At 39.3% G+C, this 19,907-nt stretch overlaps 1 protein-coding gene across 6 annotated transcripts in view; it reads right to left on the reverse strand.

Moving 5' to 3' along the window:
* HECTD4 (HECT domain E3 ubiquitin protein ligase 4) overlaps positions 1–19,907 on the reverse strand; it is a 190,556-nt gene that overhangs the window by 137,616 nt on the left and 33,033 nt on the right. For all 6 annotated transcript variants that reach the window (XR_013831213.1, XM_079942071.1, XM_079942069.1 and 3 more), the window contains exon 2: positions 3,697–4,214. Coding sequence is in view for 5 of the 6 variants with exons in the window: in XM_079942071.1 (XP_079798197.1) it covers positions 3,697–4,214 (518 nt within the window). In the remaining variant the exon portion in view is untranslated. The remainder of the gene's footprint in view (positions 1–3,696; positions 4,215–19,907) is intronic.

Consider the following 19,907-nt stretch of genomic DNA (forward strand, 5'->3'; position numbering starts at 1 on the left):
ATACTTTGTGCTGAGAGGTGTCCCTTCTGCTTTCCCCTGCTGTGCAGTATGTGACCGTAATGCTTGCAGAGCTCACTAAGACCCAATTTCCTTTTGGTTCCCAAAGCTTGAGGCTCTGGGAAGTCTATACTTTGGTCAGCAGGATCTAAAAGAAGGTGATTTTAAGATGCACGAGACTTACCTGGCCAGATCCCAAGTATAAATCACCACAAGAACATTTCCTGAGCTAAACGATCGCCAGTATCAGATGGGCTGACTTCAGATTGCTACCTTATTCTCTTAGCCAAGTCTTTAATTGCTAGGTATCATGTGCCTAAACCCCAAAAAGAAATGGAATACCTAACACAGGACCAAGAAGGCCTAGAGTCCTCCTTTTTTTTTTTTTTTTAAATTTTATTTATTTTTTATTTTTGGCTGCATTGGGTCTTTGTTGCTGCACGTGGGCTTTTCTCTGGTTGCAGCAAGTGGGGGCTACTCTTGGTTGTGGTGTGCAGGCTTCTCATTGTGGTGGGTTCTCTTGTTGGGAGCACGGGCTCTAGGCACACGGGCTTCAGTAGTTGTGGCACACGGGCTTAGTTGTTCCGCAGCACGTGGGATATTCCCGGACCAGGGCTCGAACCCGTGTCTCCTGCATTGGCAGGCAAATTCTTAACCACTGCGCCACCAGGGAAGCCCGAGTCCTCCTCTTAATTGCCCCTTTCACTATCTCTGGTGTTCAAAGAATCAAAACCAAAGAACCATATAAGGCAGGGAGGCAGGAGACACAGTATAAAAGCACAAGTTGAGAGTCAGGACCCACAGGCTCTGAAACCCAGCTCTGCCACTCACCAGCGGCACCATCTCAGTCCTGTTACCAAATTCCTATGGGTTTTTACTTCTTCATCTGTCCAATAAGGATACCTCCCTGGGGTACAACGAGGTTAAAAGAAAGGGGCAAAGGCACAATGGAACATTTAAGACATTAAACCAAATATAAGATATTATTAGCTGCCAGATTCAGATTTTAAGAGTAAAATTTAGGGACTTCCCTGGTGGTCCAGTGGGTAAGACTCCATGCTCCCAATGCAAGGGGCCCGGCTTCAATCCCTAGTCAGGGAACTAGATCCCACATGCATGCTGCAACTATGTCTGCATGCTGCAACTAAAAAGGTCCTTCATTCTGCAACTAAGACCTGGCACAGCCTAAATAAATAGTAAAATTGAAACGCCTTCCATGGCTCCTAAGCCCCTACACGGTCTGGACTCTCATCTCCTGCCCCTCTCCTGCTACCATTGCATTCCAGCCACCCTGCTCACTTTGCTGTCCTACCCCAAGCACAGAAAGAGGATCAGATTTGTGCCACTTGCTGCTCCTCTTGCCTGGAACTCCCTGTCACTGGCTTTTTTGCATGGCTGGCTGGCTCTCATCATCTAGGCCTCAGCTCAAATGTCTCCTATTCAGTAAGGCCTTCCCTGTTATCTCTAGCTAATGCTGGCCCCCACCTCCACTTAAGTCATTCTCTATGATTAAAATATCTTGATTTGTCTTCTTACAGTGAACATCCCTCTCAGAAATTATCTTATATATGCATTTGTTGCTAGTTGTCTGACTCTCTCAGTCTCATGTAAACCTTGCAATTTTAGGAACCATTTACCTTGCTCACTGCTGTATCCGCACTGCCTAGTAGAGTCTCTTGCACGTGGTAAATGAGCAATAATGACTGACAAAATGAAATCCACTCAACTGTAAGATTAGAGACCATGAGTCACCATGAGTCATTATTTCCCTAAGACCTAGCAAGGTTCCTGGCACATCAGATATGTTCAATAAATGTTAGTTGGTTGAAATGAATGAACATCTTCAAAATATTTTTTTGGAAACGCTGTTCTGTCTTTGAGAGCATCAATCTCAAAAGTTCAATAATATGCTCCTAAATAACTTCATTAAAGGAGATGATCTAACACTGAAAAGTACGTGACTGAGGTAAATAAAGTCCAGAACAAGGTGTTAATATTAGCAATAATGTAGGCACCATCTAAAACAAAAACAAAAATACACACCCAAGAAGAAGAAAATAAAAAACACTCATTTCAACGTTTCTGCTGAACGGAATTTGGAATCTCAAGTACCTGAAGCGATTTCAATAACTCTCTCTTGGTTCAGACTAAATTAGGGTACATAATAAAAAAGTGAGTTTTATGATCCCATGTTCATTAAAAACATTTGAAACTAAAGAGTTGATAATTGGGCTTCCCTGGTGGCGCAGTGGTTGAGAGTCCGCCTGCCGATGCAGGGGACACGGGTTCGTGCCCCAGTCCGGGAAGATCCCACATGCTGCGGAGCGGCTGGGCCCATGAGCCATGGCCACTGAGCCTGTGCGTCCGGAGCCTGTGCTCCGCAACAGGAGAGGCCACAACAGTGAGAGGCCCCCATATCACACACACACACACACACAAAAAAAGAGTTGATAATTATTCCAAACATCCTAAATCTGTCTAAAGATAGGACTATCTAAAAGCAAAATTTCCCAAAGTAGGACTTTTGCATTAATAACAAATCTATTTAGGGCTCAAAACTGTCTTCTGCATATCCAAAAAAAATAAATCAGTCCAATATAAAGCCTTTACAGGGAAACTTATTTCAGTACCACCCAATAATGTCTCCAGAATTAAGCTCATGTCAGGATTTCCATAATCAACCACAGTCTTCAAGGATCTAAAACTAGGCTATGACAGTTTGCTGAGGGCAAAGAAACTGACAATAAATGCTGCTGCCATTGTGCCTTAAAAATACCTTCAGATTCAACCATTTGAAGGTCAACTTTGAAACCATAAAAATAGGGAAAGGAGTCTTATAGCTAGGAACTTCATAATCCTCCAAGAAGAACTTTTCCACATTCTCTTTGCTAACAATCAAAGAAAAAATTATGAAGGGAGAGAGATTAGTGACACTAATCTATCAGACCGTGGTCCTAATTGGTCCCTAGACAATTAGGTTAGAAGAAAGCAAAGGTAGTGAAACTTTTTCTCACAAATATGTGAGAGTGATCATACAGTTTACTGGGCAGGAGAATGTAAGAAATCCTCTCCTGGAAAAGTAACTCCAAGCACATTTCCTATTGACAGTACATCAGTAACATCAACTTACAAATGAAGGACAGTACACTATTAAATCTTGCTACACACAGAGAGATCTTTCAGTTAAATTGATGGAGCCAAGCGTCAAGGTCCAGAAATATAATTTGTGACCAAGTCTGTGTGACTGAGTTCAGGTGAGTAATAACCCATTCACTCACTGACATACTCCTTACAGACATGCAGGAAAAAAAAATTAAAAGCTCTACATATTTTTTGACTGTCCTTCCAGGAGAAATACAGATACAACATCCTCTGCTAACTACTTGATGTAAAACAGTAACCATCTAAGGGTGAGTAGACAATGGCAAGTGCTGATTCTCCATTTTAAACTGTTTAAGCTGTTATCATGGTATAACAGAAAGCAAAAACTTGAACTTGGGTTTCAACTCCAGCTCCTGGTACCAAGTTTTGGTGGAAGCATCTTATGCATTGTCAAGGCTGCAAAATTCAATACTGAAAACGAAGAAGGACTTCTGAATGTTGAGACTTCCAACAAATACGCTTGCCCTCTTATTCACTCACCCAACCCAGGAAGCAGCCATCACAAGGCCACCAGTTGGCACCTTTGATTTTCCTTACCTGGCACATGCCAAAGCCACCAGGGCAGCAGCAGCATTTTCTTTTTGCTTATGTGGGATGTGTCGGCCTGTGTCAGAAGTCTCCTCTAGCCAAGAGCACAGCAAAGTTTCGATTCCATTCAGACAGTCAGCAGGCTCCTTGGTCAAGCTCAAAGGCTGGCAGTCGCGAAGGCAGTTCAATAGCACCTCAGCAGTTATGTTACAGAGAGAGGGGTCTGTTCTACTCTGGGATTGAATAAGGGGGAAGACCAGCAGGAGCCCCATCCTTGACGTGAAGGGAGCTTGCTCGGGTTGCTGCAACAAGCCCTGGCGTTTGAGCAGGGCCAAAGTTTCTTCGTCACCTGAACTTTCCCTTTCATGCTGTTCTTCCAAGGCCAGCTGGCGCTGGGCATTCCACAGTCCTCGCAAGGCATTCAGGCGGTATTCCAGCAGGCGGGCATACGCATTGCTCTGATTCCCACAAACAGAGCGCAAACGTTCTGCTAATTCCGTCGGATTCTTGGTCTCAAATGTTAAAATCTAAGGAAAGAACCAATAGAAAAGTTGGTATGTATTGCTTTCACCACTGCTCTCATCTATGGAAGCAAATCTATCCAATGGTATCTAAAAATGGTCCACATCAAAAAATCTTTTAATTGTGGCCAAAGCCAGGTTGCTGATAGAGATTTTTCTCCTTGGCACTTCTGCTAATGCTCCTATTAAAAGTGAGATTAGAACCCAAATCATGAAAATAATTAAGTGTGGAGGTCAAAAGTTAATTTGAGTAGCTTATTTTAGAAAGTTGAGGTGTAAATATTTATTCAATGCTCAGGTTATAAATCTATGTCTCTAACTTCTATTACCAGGTAGGTTGTCAGTGAAAACAGAACAAGTTTCATCTTCAAGATCTAATATACCAACTAATAAATGATTATTTATTATTCTTTGATTTTGAAGAACACTCCATTCTTACTACTGCTAATCTACTCTTTCAATTGGTGACATGGTATAGATTTATCCAGTTCATACTGATAATGGATCCACCCCTATTTTCTCACCAAGAACATACAAGTATCAGGAGACCTCCTTGAGATTTTCAGCAGCTGGGGAAATGATAAAACCATTAAATCCTCAATCAACTAGGAAAGGAAACAGCTATGAAGATAAAGAATCAAACTAAATTCATGATGCAAATAATTTACGCATATAAGTGTGACTAAGTTAAAATGAACAGACTGTTGTAACCAACAAATAAGAGGCCACTCTTGGAACAAGCACATTAAAACAGATTATCAGGCGCCAGAGGTGTCTGGTTCTCAGTAGACCAGAAAGTCAGGGTGGGGAGAGGCTTGGAATAAAAGCAAAGAAAATTCTGTCAAGTCATTGGCACTGAAATTTTAAAGGGTCATAGGTCACTTTATTTCTCTCATAAACCTGCAAAATATTTTTTTTAATCTCAAATTTTGCCCTTAAAACTGTTAGCCCAATAAAACAACAAGAACTTCCAGAGAAATGTAAACCCTGTATTTGCCTAGCTTAGCTATACATGCAAGTCGCTAAACTGAACTGAAAAAATGTTCAGTTTGAAAACAAATTCCAATTCAAAAAATTAACTAAGTATGTATCTCATTTAACTGATTTGAAAAAATATTCATTGTTTTAAAAAGTAACCAATTCAAACTTCAGTCCTAGTGTGTGAGATCAGAAATAATATCCAAATGCCATAAAATTTCAACCAACAACGTAGCAATAAAAAGAAATGAACCAGTGATATCTACCACCTCAGTGAATCTCAATGGCATTTTATTGAGTGAAAGAAGTCAATTTCAAAAGGTTCCATCTGCATTATTCTATTTATATGACTTTCTGGAAAAAAAAAAATCTATAGTGATAGAGAACAGATCAGTGGTTGCCAGAGGCTGGGGTACAGGCAGGGTGTGACTATATAGGGATAGTATGAGGGAGTTTGAGGAGGCAAACAAACTGTTCTATATCCTGATTGTGCTGGTGGTTACGTGAATCTATACATGTGTTAAGATTCATGGAACTGCACACCCACTCCCCCAAAAAAGGTCAATTCTACCATATGACAATTTTAAAATAAAATTTAAAACAGTTCTAATCAGGCTATGGTTGTATTCAACTAGGTATCATTGGGCAAAGCAATATTGCAAATTATATTATTAAAAATAAGAACTAGGGACATTTTAATTTAGTTTTTAATACAACAGTATCAAATAATGATTGATTAAATGTCCTTTATCATTAAGTCATACAAATTGTATTTCCCTACCCTTTTGTCTCGATTCATCAAACACAAATTACCCTTTTGATTATTTTTTGCATGACAGCAGATAAAATAACTCCAAATTCCTTTAAAAACGATCACATTTCAAGGGCAACCATCTACCCTTAAGTAATTGTATCTAAGGAAGCTAGATTACCTTTTTTTTTTTTTTAAGATCACTCCCCAAAAAAGTCAGTAACCAGCTTCCACCATTATGATCAACAACCAAAGACTGAGATACTTTTAATGTTGTGAAAAATGAAAAAATTTTAAATTTGATCATCTCAAGGTATGAAGATCTAAACAAATAAATTTTGTTGCATTTTTTTAAATGCTTTTCAATACTGATTTTGTGATCTCTACCCAATACAACTCTTTGATATAAAATACATATATGGACTTCCTGGTGGCGCAGTGGTTAAGAATCCACCTGCCAATGCAGGGGGCACAGCTTTGAGCTCTGGTCAGGGAAGATCCCACATGCCACAGAGCAACTAAGCCCATGTGCCACAACTACTGAGCCTGTGCTCTAGAGCCTGCGTGTTACAACTACTGAAGCCCTTGTACCTAGAGCCTGTGCTCTGCAACAAGAGAAGCCACCGCAATGAGAAGCCCGCGCACCAAAACGAAGAGTAGCCCCCGCTCACCACAACTAGAGAAAGCCCAGGCGCAGCAACGAAGACCCAACGCAGCCAAAGATAAATTAATTAATTAATTTTAAAAAATTATTTTTAAATTAATTAAATACATATGTGCTCCAAATACATTTTTACTTATGCTACACTGAGCGGCAACTTATGTTATATGAAGCAACTACTAAAAAATTCAATACAGGCTTTTATTGGACACAAGAATCAAAGAACAATTCAGTAATATTAAACCCAGATATTTAGTTTTATTACCAATCTCAAACATAAGTGCTTCTGAAATACGATACTTCATGGTTCATAAAATGATGTATATGACAGAATCTGTAGCTAACTCCAAATATTAAGATTATCTGAAAAAATATATACTATACTTCTGTATTTTTCTGATGGTTCTATTTTTACAAGCACTTCAGTTATATTTTTGGCATTCCACTTGAAAGACAAATATTCTGAAAGGATTTGAGTTATAATATAATTAACAAAATATTATATAATATACACGCTTAAGTGACTGTTATGTTTATTGATTTAACAGTATCTAAAGCACACTATGCTTTCAGAAATCCATTAGATTACTCAGCATTATCCATTTCAATGGCCTTATGAAAACTAAGAACTGTCTGATATGCTGCTGTTTTTAAGAATTCTAAAGTTTGAAGGTCATGGCCTAAAATCATTTTATAAAGATATCATACCTTTGGGTTTTAGTAAGTCAGCTATGGAGGATCTATTCTGGTATTTATGAATATTAAATGATTTGTCTCATATCCTCATATAAAACCACTGCTCTTAGTAATGGCTCTTGACCAAGATAAAAGACTGTAATGTCATTATAAAATTAATACTTTTTCTTTAAAAAGGAAAAAGGCTATTTAAGGAAAAGGGAAGATCCCTGTCACCCTTAATCAGAAGACAGGTTTGCTAACTGTACTTTGGTGATAATGCTGAAGTCACCCCGATTAAGGGAGCGACACTCAAAGCAATTCGTAGCCTTAATATAATTTTATCATACGTGACATACATATTTTTAAGCTAAACAACAATCATTCTGGAAAGCTAAGAGAAGGTAGGCAAAATATTCTTTGCCAGCTAAATCTGGCTTTGAACAAGACTCCAATATTTGACATAAGAAGTACAGAGGATCAGGACTTCCCCTGTGGTGCAGTGGTTAAGACTCTGCGCTCCCAATGCCGGGGTCCCCGGTTTGATCCCTGGTCAGCGAACTAGATCCCACATGCATGCCACAACTAAGAAGCCTACCTGCTGCAACTAAGGAGCCAGCGAGCCACAACTAAGAAGCTTGCAAGCTGCAACTAAGGAGCCCATGTGCCACAACTAAGGAACCCGCCTGCCGTAACTAAGACCTGGTGCAACCAAATAAATAATAAATAAATATTTTTTAAAAAAAGAACTATAGGGCTTCCCTGGTGGCGCAGTGGTTGAGAGTCCGCCTGCCGATGCAGGGGACACGGGTTTGCGCCTCCCATGTGGGAGGATCCCACATGCCGCAGAGAGGCTGGGCCCGTGAGCCATGGCCACTGAGCCTGCGCGTCCGGAGCCTGTGCTCCGCAATGGGAGAGGCCACAACAGTGAGAGGCCCACGTACGGCAAAAAAAAAAAAAAAAAAAAAGAAGTATAGAGGATCATCTTTTAGCCAATTTTTTTTTCGTTTGGGAAAACACAGAACATATACCTGTCAGCCATGATGAGAAATGTAAAATGCCAACATGCATTTCAAGTAAATATGGTAGGGAGAATAAGAATATAGAGGCTTTTCAAGTAATAGAGAATACTGTATAAACGCATAAGGAAATTAACTAGACTAATAATTAGTAGAAAAATCAAGATTAGGGAATGAACTACAATATTCCCCTAAATGTTTATCTCAATTTCCATCTACTTTGCTCTTCAGAATAGCAGAGATGTAATCCTCTAAAAGGGTCAAGATAGACACTAAAAGATATATTATCTCCTACCTCTGAAAGAAACAAAGTAATCCCATTTTCAAGAATTTATCCTGAAGAAACATTCCAGAAATAAAAATGCACAGAGATTTTCACTGCAGTCTTATTATAGTGGAAAAAGTGGAAGCAATCTCAATATTCAGAAGGGTTCAATTAAATTATAACATATCACAATGGAATATTATGCAATAAATAAAAAATAATTAAAACTACACAATAAAAAGGAGCATAACAACTGTATATGGGGCTTCCCTGGTGGCGCAGTGGTTGAGAGTCCGCCTGCCGATGCAGGGGACACGGGTTCATGCCCCGGTCCGGGAGGATCCCACATGCCGTGGAGCGGCTGGACCCGTGAGCCATGGCCGAAGAGCCTGCGCGTCTGGAGCCTGTGCTCCGCAACGGGAGAGGCCACAACAGTGAGAGGCCCGCGTACCGGAAAAAAAAACAAAACTGTATATGCCCCATAAAAAGGACTATGTAAAACATGCTTATTCAATTTTGAAATGTCATTGGTATTTGTGGTAATAGAAACATGAGGGGTTTTTTTCCTCTGTTTAAAAAAAAAATAGTGATGACAAGTTGAATAGTTTATATTGAAGAAAAGCAGTCTTAACTAGAGCCGGTATTTTACAGAAGCAAACACTACCTTTAAATAACTGCTAGTCAAACAAATAGTGACACAATTGATATAATCAACATTTGGGGGACATATCTGACAAAGAACAATCACAAGTACCATAGGAAGTGCTTTCCTTAAATCAATTCACTAGTCCCATCTATTGAATTTTGGCAGCAGTTTCTCTCACTGAAGGACTGGTGGTGGGATGGGACAGACCACCACAGATGCTGGGAACTATCAGTAAACAATAAAACGTTTCACTCTCCAAAAAGAAATGATATTTAAAACTCAGGATCACTCAAGCTCCAAATAAATTACTATACTCTCTAGTACGGTACATTAACTGATTCAATTCATTATATGAACCTGTCAGCATAAAAGGAATTTATACCTGGATTATTCCAAAGCAGATCAACTGGCCAGACTCACAAGCCCAGCACAAAACTTTTCAGTAGAGTCTGTAGAATACCGAAACCCTCTCAAATGTTAGAGTGAGTTTTTAAACCCTTCTACAGATTTTCCTACCATTTTTACATTATGAAGATGGCAATCATGGCCAAATTGAATTGCATATGGCAACTCAAAGATCAGAAAGATTTCATGTGAACAAAGTAAATGAATCACGAATAGAAGGATGGAATTCCATCTCTAAAACGAAAGCCTAAATCAAGAGTGGATCCCTTATCAATTAAATTAGACCCTGAAGCTGCATGACCTTATCCAATCTTGGAAATACATGTTCAAACTCTCAACATCACCTATTTTTTTTAAAGGGTCTTGGACTTCCCTGGTGGCTCAATGGTTAAGAATCCACCTGCCAATGCCGGGGACATGGGTTCGAGCCCTGGTCAGGGAAGATCCCACATGCCGGGGAGCAACTACACATGGGTACCACAACTGTTGAGCGTGCGCTCTAGAGCCCGCGAGCCACAACTACTGAAGCCCACGCGCCTAGAGCCCGTGCCCCGCGACAAGAGAAGCCACTGCAATGAGAAGCCCGTGCACCACAACGAAGAGTAGCCCCCACTCGCCGCAACTAGAGAAAGCCCGCGTGCAGCAATGAAGACCCAATGCAGCCAAAAATAAATAAAATTTTTTAAAATGTTTAAAAAAATAAAATAAAATAAAAGGGGCTTTAAGGGTCTTAAATGATAACCACAATTAAACTTCACACTTTAACTCACGAGTTTTAGCCCCTAGCTTGGTGCCAAAACTAGGAGTGGACCCTGACTTGTCACCAGACTAATTAACTGTGGCTCAGCCCTTATAAAGCTTTCTCCAGCACATGGTGATTTTTCCCAGATCTCTGTCCAACTGCTTTTGAGAGCAGGATTGTTAGGACTCTGAGGACTCCCACATATAAGAAATCACTGTTCAGATTCTTTTTCATAGAAGTTCCATCTTGTCCTGTCCCTGCCCAGTTTTCATCTTTTGTCATGTTCCATGATCAGGGTCCCATTTTTCCATCTCCCTGCTGATGTGGCCTGAATGTCCATACCACTCAGTCTAAATCCTACCTATCATTCAGAACCCAGCTCTGCTCCACCGCCAACTTTGAAAAACTCTGATTTCCTCCCTCTTTTCTTCCTCCCTCTTCCCCTCCCCAGAATAACTTTTTGGTGTTCCCGTATTGTCCAGGATATACCTCTATCTGAGGGTCAGATACCTCTATCAGAGGGTCAGATACAAACTCTAAGGATAAATGTGTCTGGTATTTCAATAGGAAATGTATCAATGATTTGTTTTTAATAAATGATGTCCATAAAGGAAATGTAGTGAGTGGTATATAGAGTGATTCTTCAAAGCTGATCTGAGGCATAGAGTTCAAATCTAAAAATTTCTCTGTTACAAAATCATTTTTTTCACCAACACAAAATCTTGACAAAGCCAATACAGATCATCTTCCTATGCTTAGTAATCAACAAAATAAAATTCGGAGGAAGATGTAGAAATGAACTCTCAAAATGGTTTCAACACTATAAATTTTATTATTAGGAGTATTTAAAAAAAAGATATCTATGCAAGGACTAACTTTACCTGTTATTGCTTGAATTACGTACTTAATGTAAAGACTATCATTGTGACATATTCACCAAATGCTTAGCATAAATATATCTTAGTAAGAAAATCACTGTTGACAATTTACAAATACAAAAATATAACAAAGAAGGAAATTATAGAGCTCCCAATATGTGTAACACATACCGCATTCTACTATAATGTTATTTAAATCTGTCCTCCCTTTCAACTGTGAGCTCTGAAAGGGGGAGACCATGTCTTATTCATATTTGTACCCCCAGAGCTTAGCACAGTGTCTGGCAAATAAAAGTTTGATAAATTAATGAATAAGAAGATACATAAATTCCAAGAATAATTCTCTTAAGATGTACATCTGGTTCCCACTGTACATCTGAGTAACCTTCTCTCACTTGGACTAATTGTGATTCTGCCTTCTGGAGCAATGGAAAATAATTCTTCCTCTTCCACGTAAGACTATTTCAATTAGATGAAGAAAATATATGTGACAGGGAAGGGAACATGAGGATATGAGCTAGGGCAGTTGCTCAACCCTGGCTAAACATTAGAACTGCCTTGAGAGCTTTTAAATAATACCGAATAGGTCCCACCCCAACCCGATTAACTCAAAATATCTAGGGATGGAACCTAGTTTTCGTTTTCGTTTTTTTTTTAAACTCCACAGGTGAATGCAATGTGCAGCCAAGATTACAAACCACTGAGTTAAGGAAACTAGGTTCTAGCCCAGCCTCTGCAAATAACTCTCCCCTTATGCATTTTACTTAAATTCTCTCAGTCTGTGTTTCTACATCTATAATATGACGGGTTTACACTGTTAAGGTCAAAGGAAATAATGTATAGGGAGTGCTCTGAAAAACTTGAAACTGCTAAATAATTGTTAGGACATTAAAGATGCTTCCTTATTTTGGACCAGGTCACCACCAAGAAAGGGAACTTTTCCAGATAACCCTATAAGGAAGACCCAACTAGATAAAACCTGGGAGTGCTGAGGGTGGGATAAAGGAGGTTTGAATTAAACACATGCTTCATTTGAGCCACCACCATTTTTTAAAATGTTAATATAATCTTAATACATTAGTAGAATTTCAGTGTCAGAAGCAAGGGAGGTAATAATCCCATTTATATTCTGCAATGGTCAAACTATAACTGGAATATCCTGTTCAAAGTACCTCATTTTAAAAGGTCTTAAACAGACTGGGTGTCCAGAAGAGGTGATTTGACTAATCTGGCAATCACGTCACATGAGAAATGGTAAGGAACTAGGGATGCGTGGCCTACAAAGGTGAGTTGGAAGGGGGAGCTGCCTTCGTAAGTTTCAAGGGCTGTCATGTGGAAGAGGAAGACTTACTCTCGTCCCTTATTGCTCCAGGAGAGGCAGAAACAGGAAGTTACTGGGATGCACAGCCTAACAAACAACTTGATAATAATTCAAACAGAATTCCTGGATGTATTTACTCTTCAAAAAAGATTCTTGGGATCCAATTATAAACATTGTTTCAAAAGGTCTAGGATTACCCCAGAATCTGCATCTAAAGCAGGCTCTCTGGATGACTCTGGGTAGTCCTTTTTTTTTTTAATATAATGACCTTTATAAAAAGGCTTATTTTAATGTAATTCACACACCATGAAATTCATCCACTTAAAGTATACAATCCAATGGCTTTTAGCGTATTGACAGTTGTGCATTCATTACAATTTTAGAACATTTGCATCACCTCCAAAAGAAAGTCTGTACCCATTAGCAGTCACTCCCCATGTCCCCCCAAATCTTTCAGCCCTAGGCAATCACTAATCTACTGTTGCTATAGATTTACCTATTTTCTTTACATTTAATAGAAATGGAATCATACTGAGGGGTATTTTGTGACTGCCCTCTTTCACTTAGCATACTGTTTAAAATTCGTCCATGTTGTAGTATGTATCAGTACTTCACTCCTTTTTATTGCTGAATAATATTCCACTTAATGGATATACCATATCTTATTTATCCATTCATCAGTTAATGGACACAAGTTCTTTCCATTTCTTGGCAATTATGAACAATGCTGCTATGAATATTCAAGTACAAGTTTTTGTATGGACATAGCTTTATAACCAAGAGGGATGAAAACATAAGAGTGAAACTGCCAAATCATATGGTAACTCTGTTTACCTTTTGGAGGAACTGTTAAACTGTTTTCCAAAGTGGCTGCACCATGTTACATTCCCACCAGTAATGTATAAAGATTTCAATTTCTCCACATTATTGCTAACACTTGTTATTAGCTGTCTTTTGATTAGAGCCATCCAAGGGGGCTTGAAGTGGTAACTCATGTGGTTTTGATTTTCATTTCCCTGAAGGCTAATGATGTTGAGCATCTTTTCATAAGCTTTTCATCTTTTCATAAGGTCATTCACATATCTTCTTTGGAAAAAGGACAGTCCATTTTAAAAATCAATAATTCTGCCAAGCCAGTAAGGACAGTAAGTTCAATGGACAGAAACACATCAAATACATTTAAATCCACAAATTTATAATATTTTTTTAAAAACCCACCATTGGAGGATGTTGGCAAACCAACCCTATTTTTGGTAAACTGGTTAATATAGGGAAAGAGTCAATCATTTACCCTGCCTTTCTTATATAACCTGTCCACCTAGGTAAGCAAACAGTTGATAAAAGAAAACTTCTCTGTATAGAAGAATTCCAGCTAATAAATGAAGGAATGACAGGCTATCACCATTTTGCAATCTCAGTGTACTAGATCTAGGCATTGAGCTTTAGCAGCTGCAAAAATAAGCTGACATTATGTGCCTAATGATGAAAATATACACCACCACCCGTAAAGCAATCTTGCCAAAAAATAAAGGAAAAACAAAACAAACTTAAACATGATGGAACTGTGGTCTAGAAGTGAGATTCAAATATGAATTTACAGGAAATAGAGAGGACAGAAAAAAGATGTTAAACTATGCCAAGGGGGTGCAATAAGCATAATCTAGACCATAGGAAACTCAACAGGACAAAGAACCAACTTTCTTCAACAAATAAATTGCAAGGGAGAGGAAAAAAAAAAAAGAGAAGAGAAGGAGAAGTAATATGTAGTTTAAAAAACATTATATCCTTATTTATATCCTCATCCAAACAACCTTTCAAAAATATTAGCACAATCACAATTGGAAATGTGAATGCTGACTGCGTATTTAATTATATTAAAGAAATATTGTTAATTTTTAAAGATATGAAATATTATGATTATGTTTTTTTAAAGGAGTCCTCATCTTTTAGATACATGTTGAAATACTCATGGATAAACTGATAGGATGTCATAGATTTACTTTAAAATAATATGGGAATAATATGGGAAAGAGAAATAGGTGGCAGCATAGGTGAAACAAGTCAGCCATGAGTTGAAAATTGTCGAAGTTGGTGATGAGTACATAAGGGTTCATTATGCAATTCTGTCTACTTTAATATTTTGGGGCAATTTTCCAAATTTTTATGAGAAAAGTGTTTTTTAAAAAAAAGCTTGCCAAAACCAAAAGCTTAAGAGGTTCTAAGAGCCCCTCCACTGGTCACAATCAAGAAGAAACTGGATGGCTCTTTATTACAGTTCTTGTAATGTAAATGACACACAAGGATTTCTTCTTCAAATGCTAGGATTCTATTAAAGAGAGCAGTCTTTAAAAAGACTAGCTAAATCACCTCAATTAGCCACTTAATTTTGCTAATAGAAACTTTAATAAAAAACTTAATTTTGCTAATAGACTCTCAAAAGTGTGTAAAAACAACTATGATTAATCTAGTTTCCTAAGTAAATATATTTGCTTAAATGCTTACCCTTAAGGAGCACAACAAAAGAACAAACAAATTAATCAAATGAGGATATACATTTTAAAATTACTTTTTTTTTTTTTTTTTTTTTTGCGGTATGCGGGCCTCTCACTGTCTTGGCCTCTCCTGTTGTGGAGCACAGGCTCCGGACGCGCAGGCTCAGTGGCCATGGCTCACGGGCCCAGCCGCTCCGCGGCTTGTGGGATCTTCCCAGACTGGGGCACGAACCCGTGTCCCCTGCATCGGCAGGCGGACTCCCAACCACTACACCACCAGGGAAGCCCTAAAATTACTTTTTAAAGTGCCAAATGCAATTCATCCCTAAGGTACAATTATTGTTAGTATGTGCAATATGTTTATCATCAAACAATATACTTCATGAGACAAGGGCATGATAACATTTTCTGGGATTGATGACTAAACATCTGTTCCCTCAAAATACATGCACAAATATACTATCTTCCTGAGCAGCTAGGTTATAGTTACTGCCTCCCCCCACAAAATACTATTTTACCAACTTATGTTTAGCCAAAAAGATTTAACATGGGATAGAGTAAAAACAGAAACAAACCAAACAGAAACCTAAAAAGCATGCCAAATCATGTAATGAGTACCAAAGAATCACTGGATTATTTTCAGGAGAAGGAAGAATGTGTGCAGAAAATATTAAGTTTAGTGGTTAGGAGACGAGGCAAGAGAAATAATACATATAACACAGTATCTGTAGCATATGTATTAATTTAACCAAACCCCTTCTCTACATTACTACAGTATTCAATATCAACATTTTTACCTTCTCATTAGTGTAGTTTTTTGTTTGTTTTTGCATTCTGAACTAAATTCTTTTAAGTTTGTACTACATTTTATAAAATTGCTTAGAAAAATCTCCTGGTAAAATGCAAAAGAATCAAACTACTGAGAAGAATGTGAAACAATAGTAATTCTTAGACACTTCTGGTGGAAACATAAATTTGTACAGACACCTTAGAAAACAATTGGTATTGTCCAGTTAAAATGAAAATGAAAAAAAATAAAGAATTGTTTTAGCTCCTGGTGGCTGCTATGACAAATCACCATACTTAGTGGCTTAAAACAACAGATATTTATTTTCTCACAGTTCTGGAGGCCAGAAGTCTAAAATCAGTATCACTGGGCCAAATTCCAGGTGTTGCTGGCAGGGCCGCACTCCCTCCAGAGGCTCTAGGAAAGAGTTTGTTTCTTGGCGCTTCCATCTTTCGGTGCCTGCTGGCATCCTGGGCTGTGGCTACATCACTTCAATCTCTACCTCTGTGATCACGGGGCCTTCTCCTCTTATACTCGGTGTAACTTCCGTTGGCCTCTCCTCTATTAAGGACACTTGTGACTGCATTTAGAGCCCACCTGATAATCTAGGATCATCTCCCCAGCTCAAGATCCTTAACTTAATCACACCTGCAAAGATCCTCTTTCCACATAAGGTAACATTTATAGGTTCCAGGTATTAGGATCTATTATCTTTAGGGGCCATCCTTCAGCCTGCTCCATGCATATAGCCTACAATACAGCAATCCACTCCTGCGTAATTCCCTACACAAACTCTTGCACATTAACACCAGATGACAAGTACAAGAATATTTACGGCAACATTGTTTACAATAACAACAAAAAAACAACTGGAAACAAATATTCATCAACAAAATGGATACACTGTGATGTATTCATATAATTACACAGCAGTGAAAACAGAAGTACAGCTACACACATCAGCATGGAAGAATCATGTAACACATGTGGAGCAGAAAATAAAGCAAGTCACAAGAATTACATATGGCATACTACATTTATATAATAAGGTCTTAAAACACACAAAACTGGGGCATTCCCTGGTGGTGCAGTGGTTGGGAATCCGCCTGCCGATGCAGGGGACACGGGTTCCTGCCCCGGTCCGGGAAGATCCCCACATGCCGCGGAGCGGCTGGGCCCGTGAGCCATGGCCGCTGAGCCTGCGCGTCCGGACCCTGTGCTCCGCAACGGGAGAGGCCACGGCAGTGAAAGGCCCTCGTATCGCAAAAAAAAAAAAAAAACCAAAACACACACACAAAACTGAGCTCTGTAATGTTTAGAGTTGTGTGCATACTATAAAACAATACAGAAAAGAAAAACAAACACAAAATTCAAGATAGTGGTATCCTACGTGGGAGAGAGGGAGGGCTGAATTGTGGAGCATGCAGGGGTCTTTTTTTTTTTTTTTTTTTTTTTTTTGCGGTACGCGGGCCTCTCACTGTTGTGGCCTCTCCCGTTGCAGAGCAACAGGCTCCGGACGCGCAGGCTCAGCGGCCATGGCTCACGGGCACAGCCACTCCGCGGCATGTGGGATCCTCCCGGACCGGAGCACGAACCCGTGTCCCCTGCATCGGCAGGCAGACTCTCAACCACTGCGCCACCGGGGTCTTTAAAGGGATTGGTAAGGACCCATTTCTTAACTGGTTGGTGGAATAACAGAATATATTTTTTTAATTTAGTTTAATTTATATATTCAAAAGTTCTACCCAAAAATACATACCTTCCATATATACCATTTGAATTCATGATATATTTAATAATGAAAATGTTGTAATTCCCACTGTTTATTCTAGCTCTGTAAAGCAGACCAAGATCATTATCCCCACTGCTGATAAGCACTTAATGGTTTCTCTAGAAACACGGTCACAGTCTAACGAGAGTATTCCCAGTATCAGGTGTGAGTAGCTCAAGCACTTCCCATTTGTAGGAAGAGTGTGAGCGGGTGGCACAAGCTAAGGTTTGGATGATGCGGCAGTTGGCTCTGCCTCCTGGAGGATGTGCGGACTGTCTAGGGAGACAGAGACTCTTGATGCCTCCCAGGGGATGTGTGGCAATGCCGACAAATATTTTGGGTCGTTACAAGTACAGAGGTGTTACTGGCATCTAGTGGGTAGAGGTCAGGGACGGACATCCTGCAATGTACAGGGAAGCCCCCGCAGCAGAGAATCATCTAGCTGAGGGTGAAAAAATACTGCTCTATAGTAACCATTTGATTGAATGCATGCAATAAGCCTAACTACTGCCACCTGACATTGAGTGTGACGAACAACCTCCCATTAGGGACATAGGAAGTCCCGGTTTGCAAAATTTGTCAATCCTCAGAATTGTGCACAGGAGGGATTCTAATCATATACTCAATTAAAATACAAGTTCTACAGATAATTATTGTTACCAGAGGGATTCTGATAGATTGTAAACTTCTCAAGGGTGCACACTTATATTCATTCATCTCTTTATCTTCTGCACTAAAATCTCAGCATGTTTTGAATTCTTTCTCCTGAAATAAGGCACAGAGCACAGCACCTGGCATGTAGTAAGCACTCAATAACATTAGTTAATATTAGTTGAAAAACATCTTTTTCAAATTTATTTCAAACTCTCTCATTATGGCTTACAACTTTGTCTATTTTGTTCCCTAGTGTATCCCAAACACCAGAGAACCTGTTACATGACAGATGCTCAATAAATATTTACTGAATGAGCAAATGACTAAAGATGCTACCTGACAGTGCACATACATGCCCAACAAAACAAAACAAAACAAAACAAACAACAGAAAGCAATAGACACAATAAGGCACCGTTTGCAAACACACTCCTAGATCAGTACTTCCAATGACTTCTTTAGTCAACATGAACAAAGAAGCTGAAATCAGTGTCATCCATACTTTGATTATAAGATCAGAGACATTAATTTTAAACCTGTAGCCTGTAATTGTTTGGTTGGGGTAGGCAAGAACATGAATAGGCACCAAACGACTACTCTGTAAAAATTACCGATAACCATGGCTGACCCCTAAATACCTCTAAGAAACATGAGAAATGCTGCATCTTTTATGCCACGAAATCTTGCCCTTCTCATCAATTCCTGCTCACAGCTGCGCCTAATTAAAACTGCCTGGAAACCTCGTCTATCACTTTACTGGCTATTTTTTCTACTAAATCAAGATTCCACTTTAGAATTCAAATCCATCTGTCTCCCTCAGTCTGCAAAGAACAAATGTTCAGTAAAACTAACCAGCTAGCTAAAATTAAATGTACCTTTTGTAGTTAAGACTTAATATGCTGTTGGGGGCAGGGAGCAAGGAGTATAAGGATAAACCACTAAAAAAATAAGGTAACAGGGCTTCCTTGGTGGCGCAGTGGTTGAGAATCTGCCTGCTGATGCAGGGGACACGGGTTCCAGCCCTGATCGGGGAAGATCCCACATGCTTTGGAGCAACTAAGCCCATGCGCCACAACTACTGAGCCTGCACTCTAGAGCCCGTGAGCCGCAACTACTGAAGCCCGCACGCCTAGAGCCCGTGCTCCACAACAAGAGAAGCCACCGCAATGAGAAGCCTGCGCACCGCAACAAAGATAGCTCCCTCTCGCCGCAACTAGAGAAAGCCCACGCACAGCAACGAAGACCCAACACAGCCAAAAATAAATTAATTTAAAAAAAATCATTATTAAAAAAAAGGTAACACAAAGCTTAACTGTATTAAATACTTAACCATATTAGATTACATATTAGATATGCAACTCCTATCTTAGCAAATCAGGGACAAATCCAGAAACTCGTGGCTAAAAAAGATTTACGTCTAAAGGCAACTTTCTGGAGAATTTTACACATGTCAAACATTGCTCTTCCAAAATAATTACATAGGGCTATCAACCCCAAGGTTTTGCTCGTCCATTTTCCTCTCATCTGAACATTAGAAAACCTAAATGGGCTCAAAATCTATAGCTTCACTTTTTTTTTTTTTTTAGCGATAGGCGGGCCTCTCACTGTTGTGGCCTCTCCCGTTGCGGAGCACAGGCTCCGGACGCGCAGTACAG

Source organism: Stenella coeruleoalba (genome assembly GCF_951394435.1).
Source record: "Stenella coeruleoalba genome assembly, chromosome: 14".
In the NCBI taxonomy this organism is placed as follows: domain Eukaryota; kingdom Metazoa; phylum Chordata; class Mammalia; order Artiodactyla; family Delphinidae; genus Stenella; species Stenella coeruleoalba.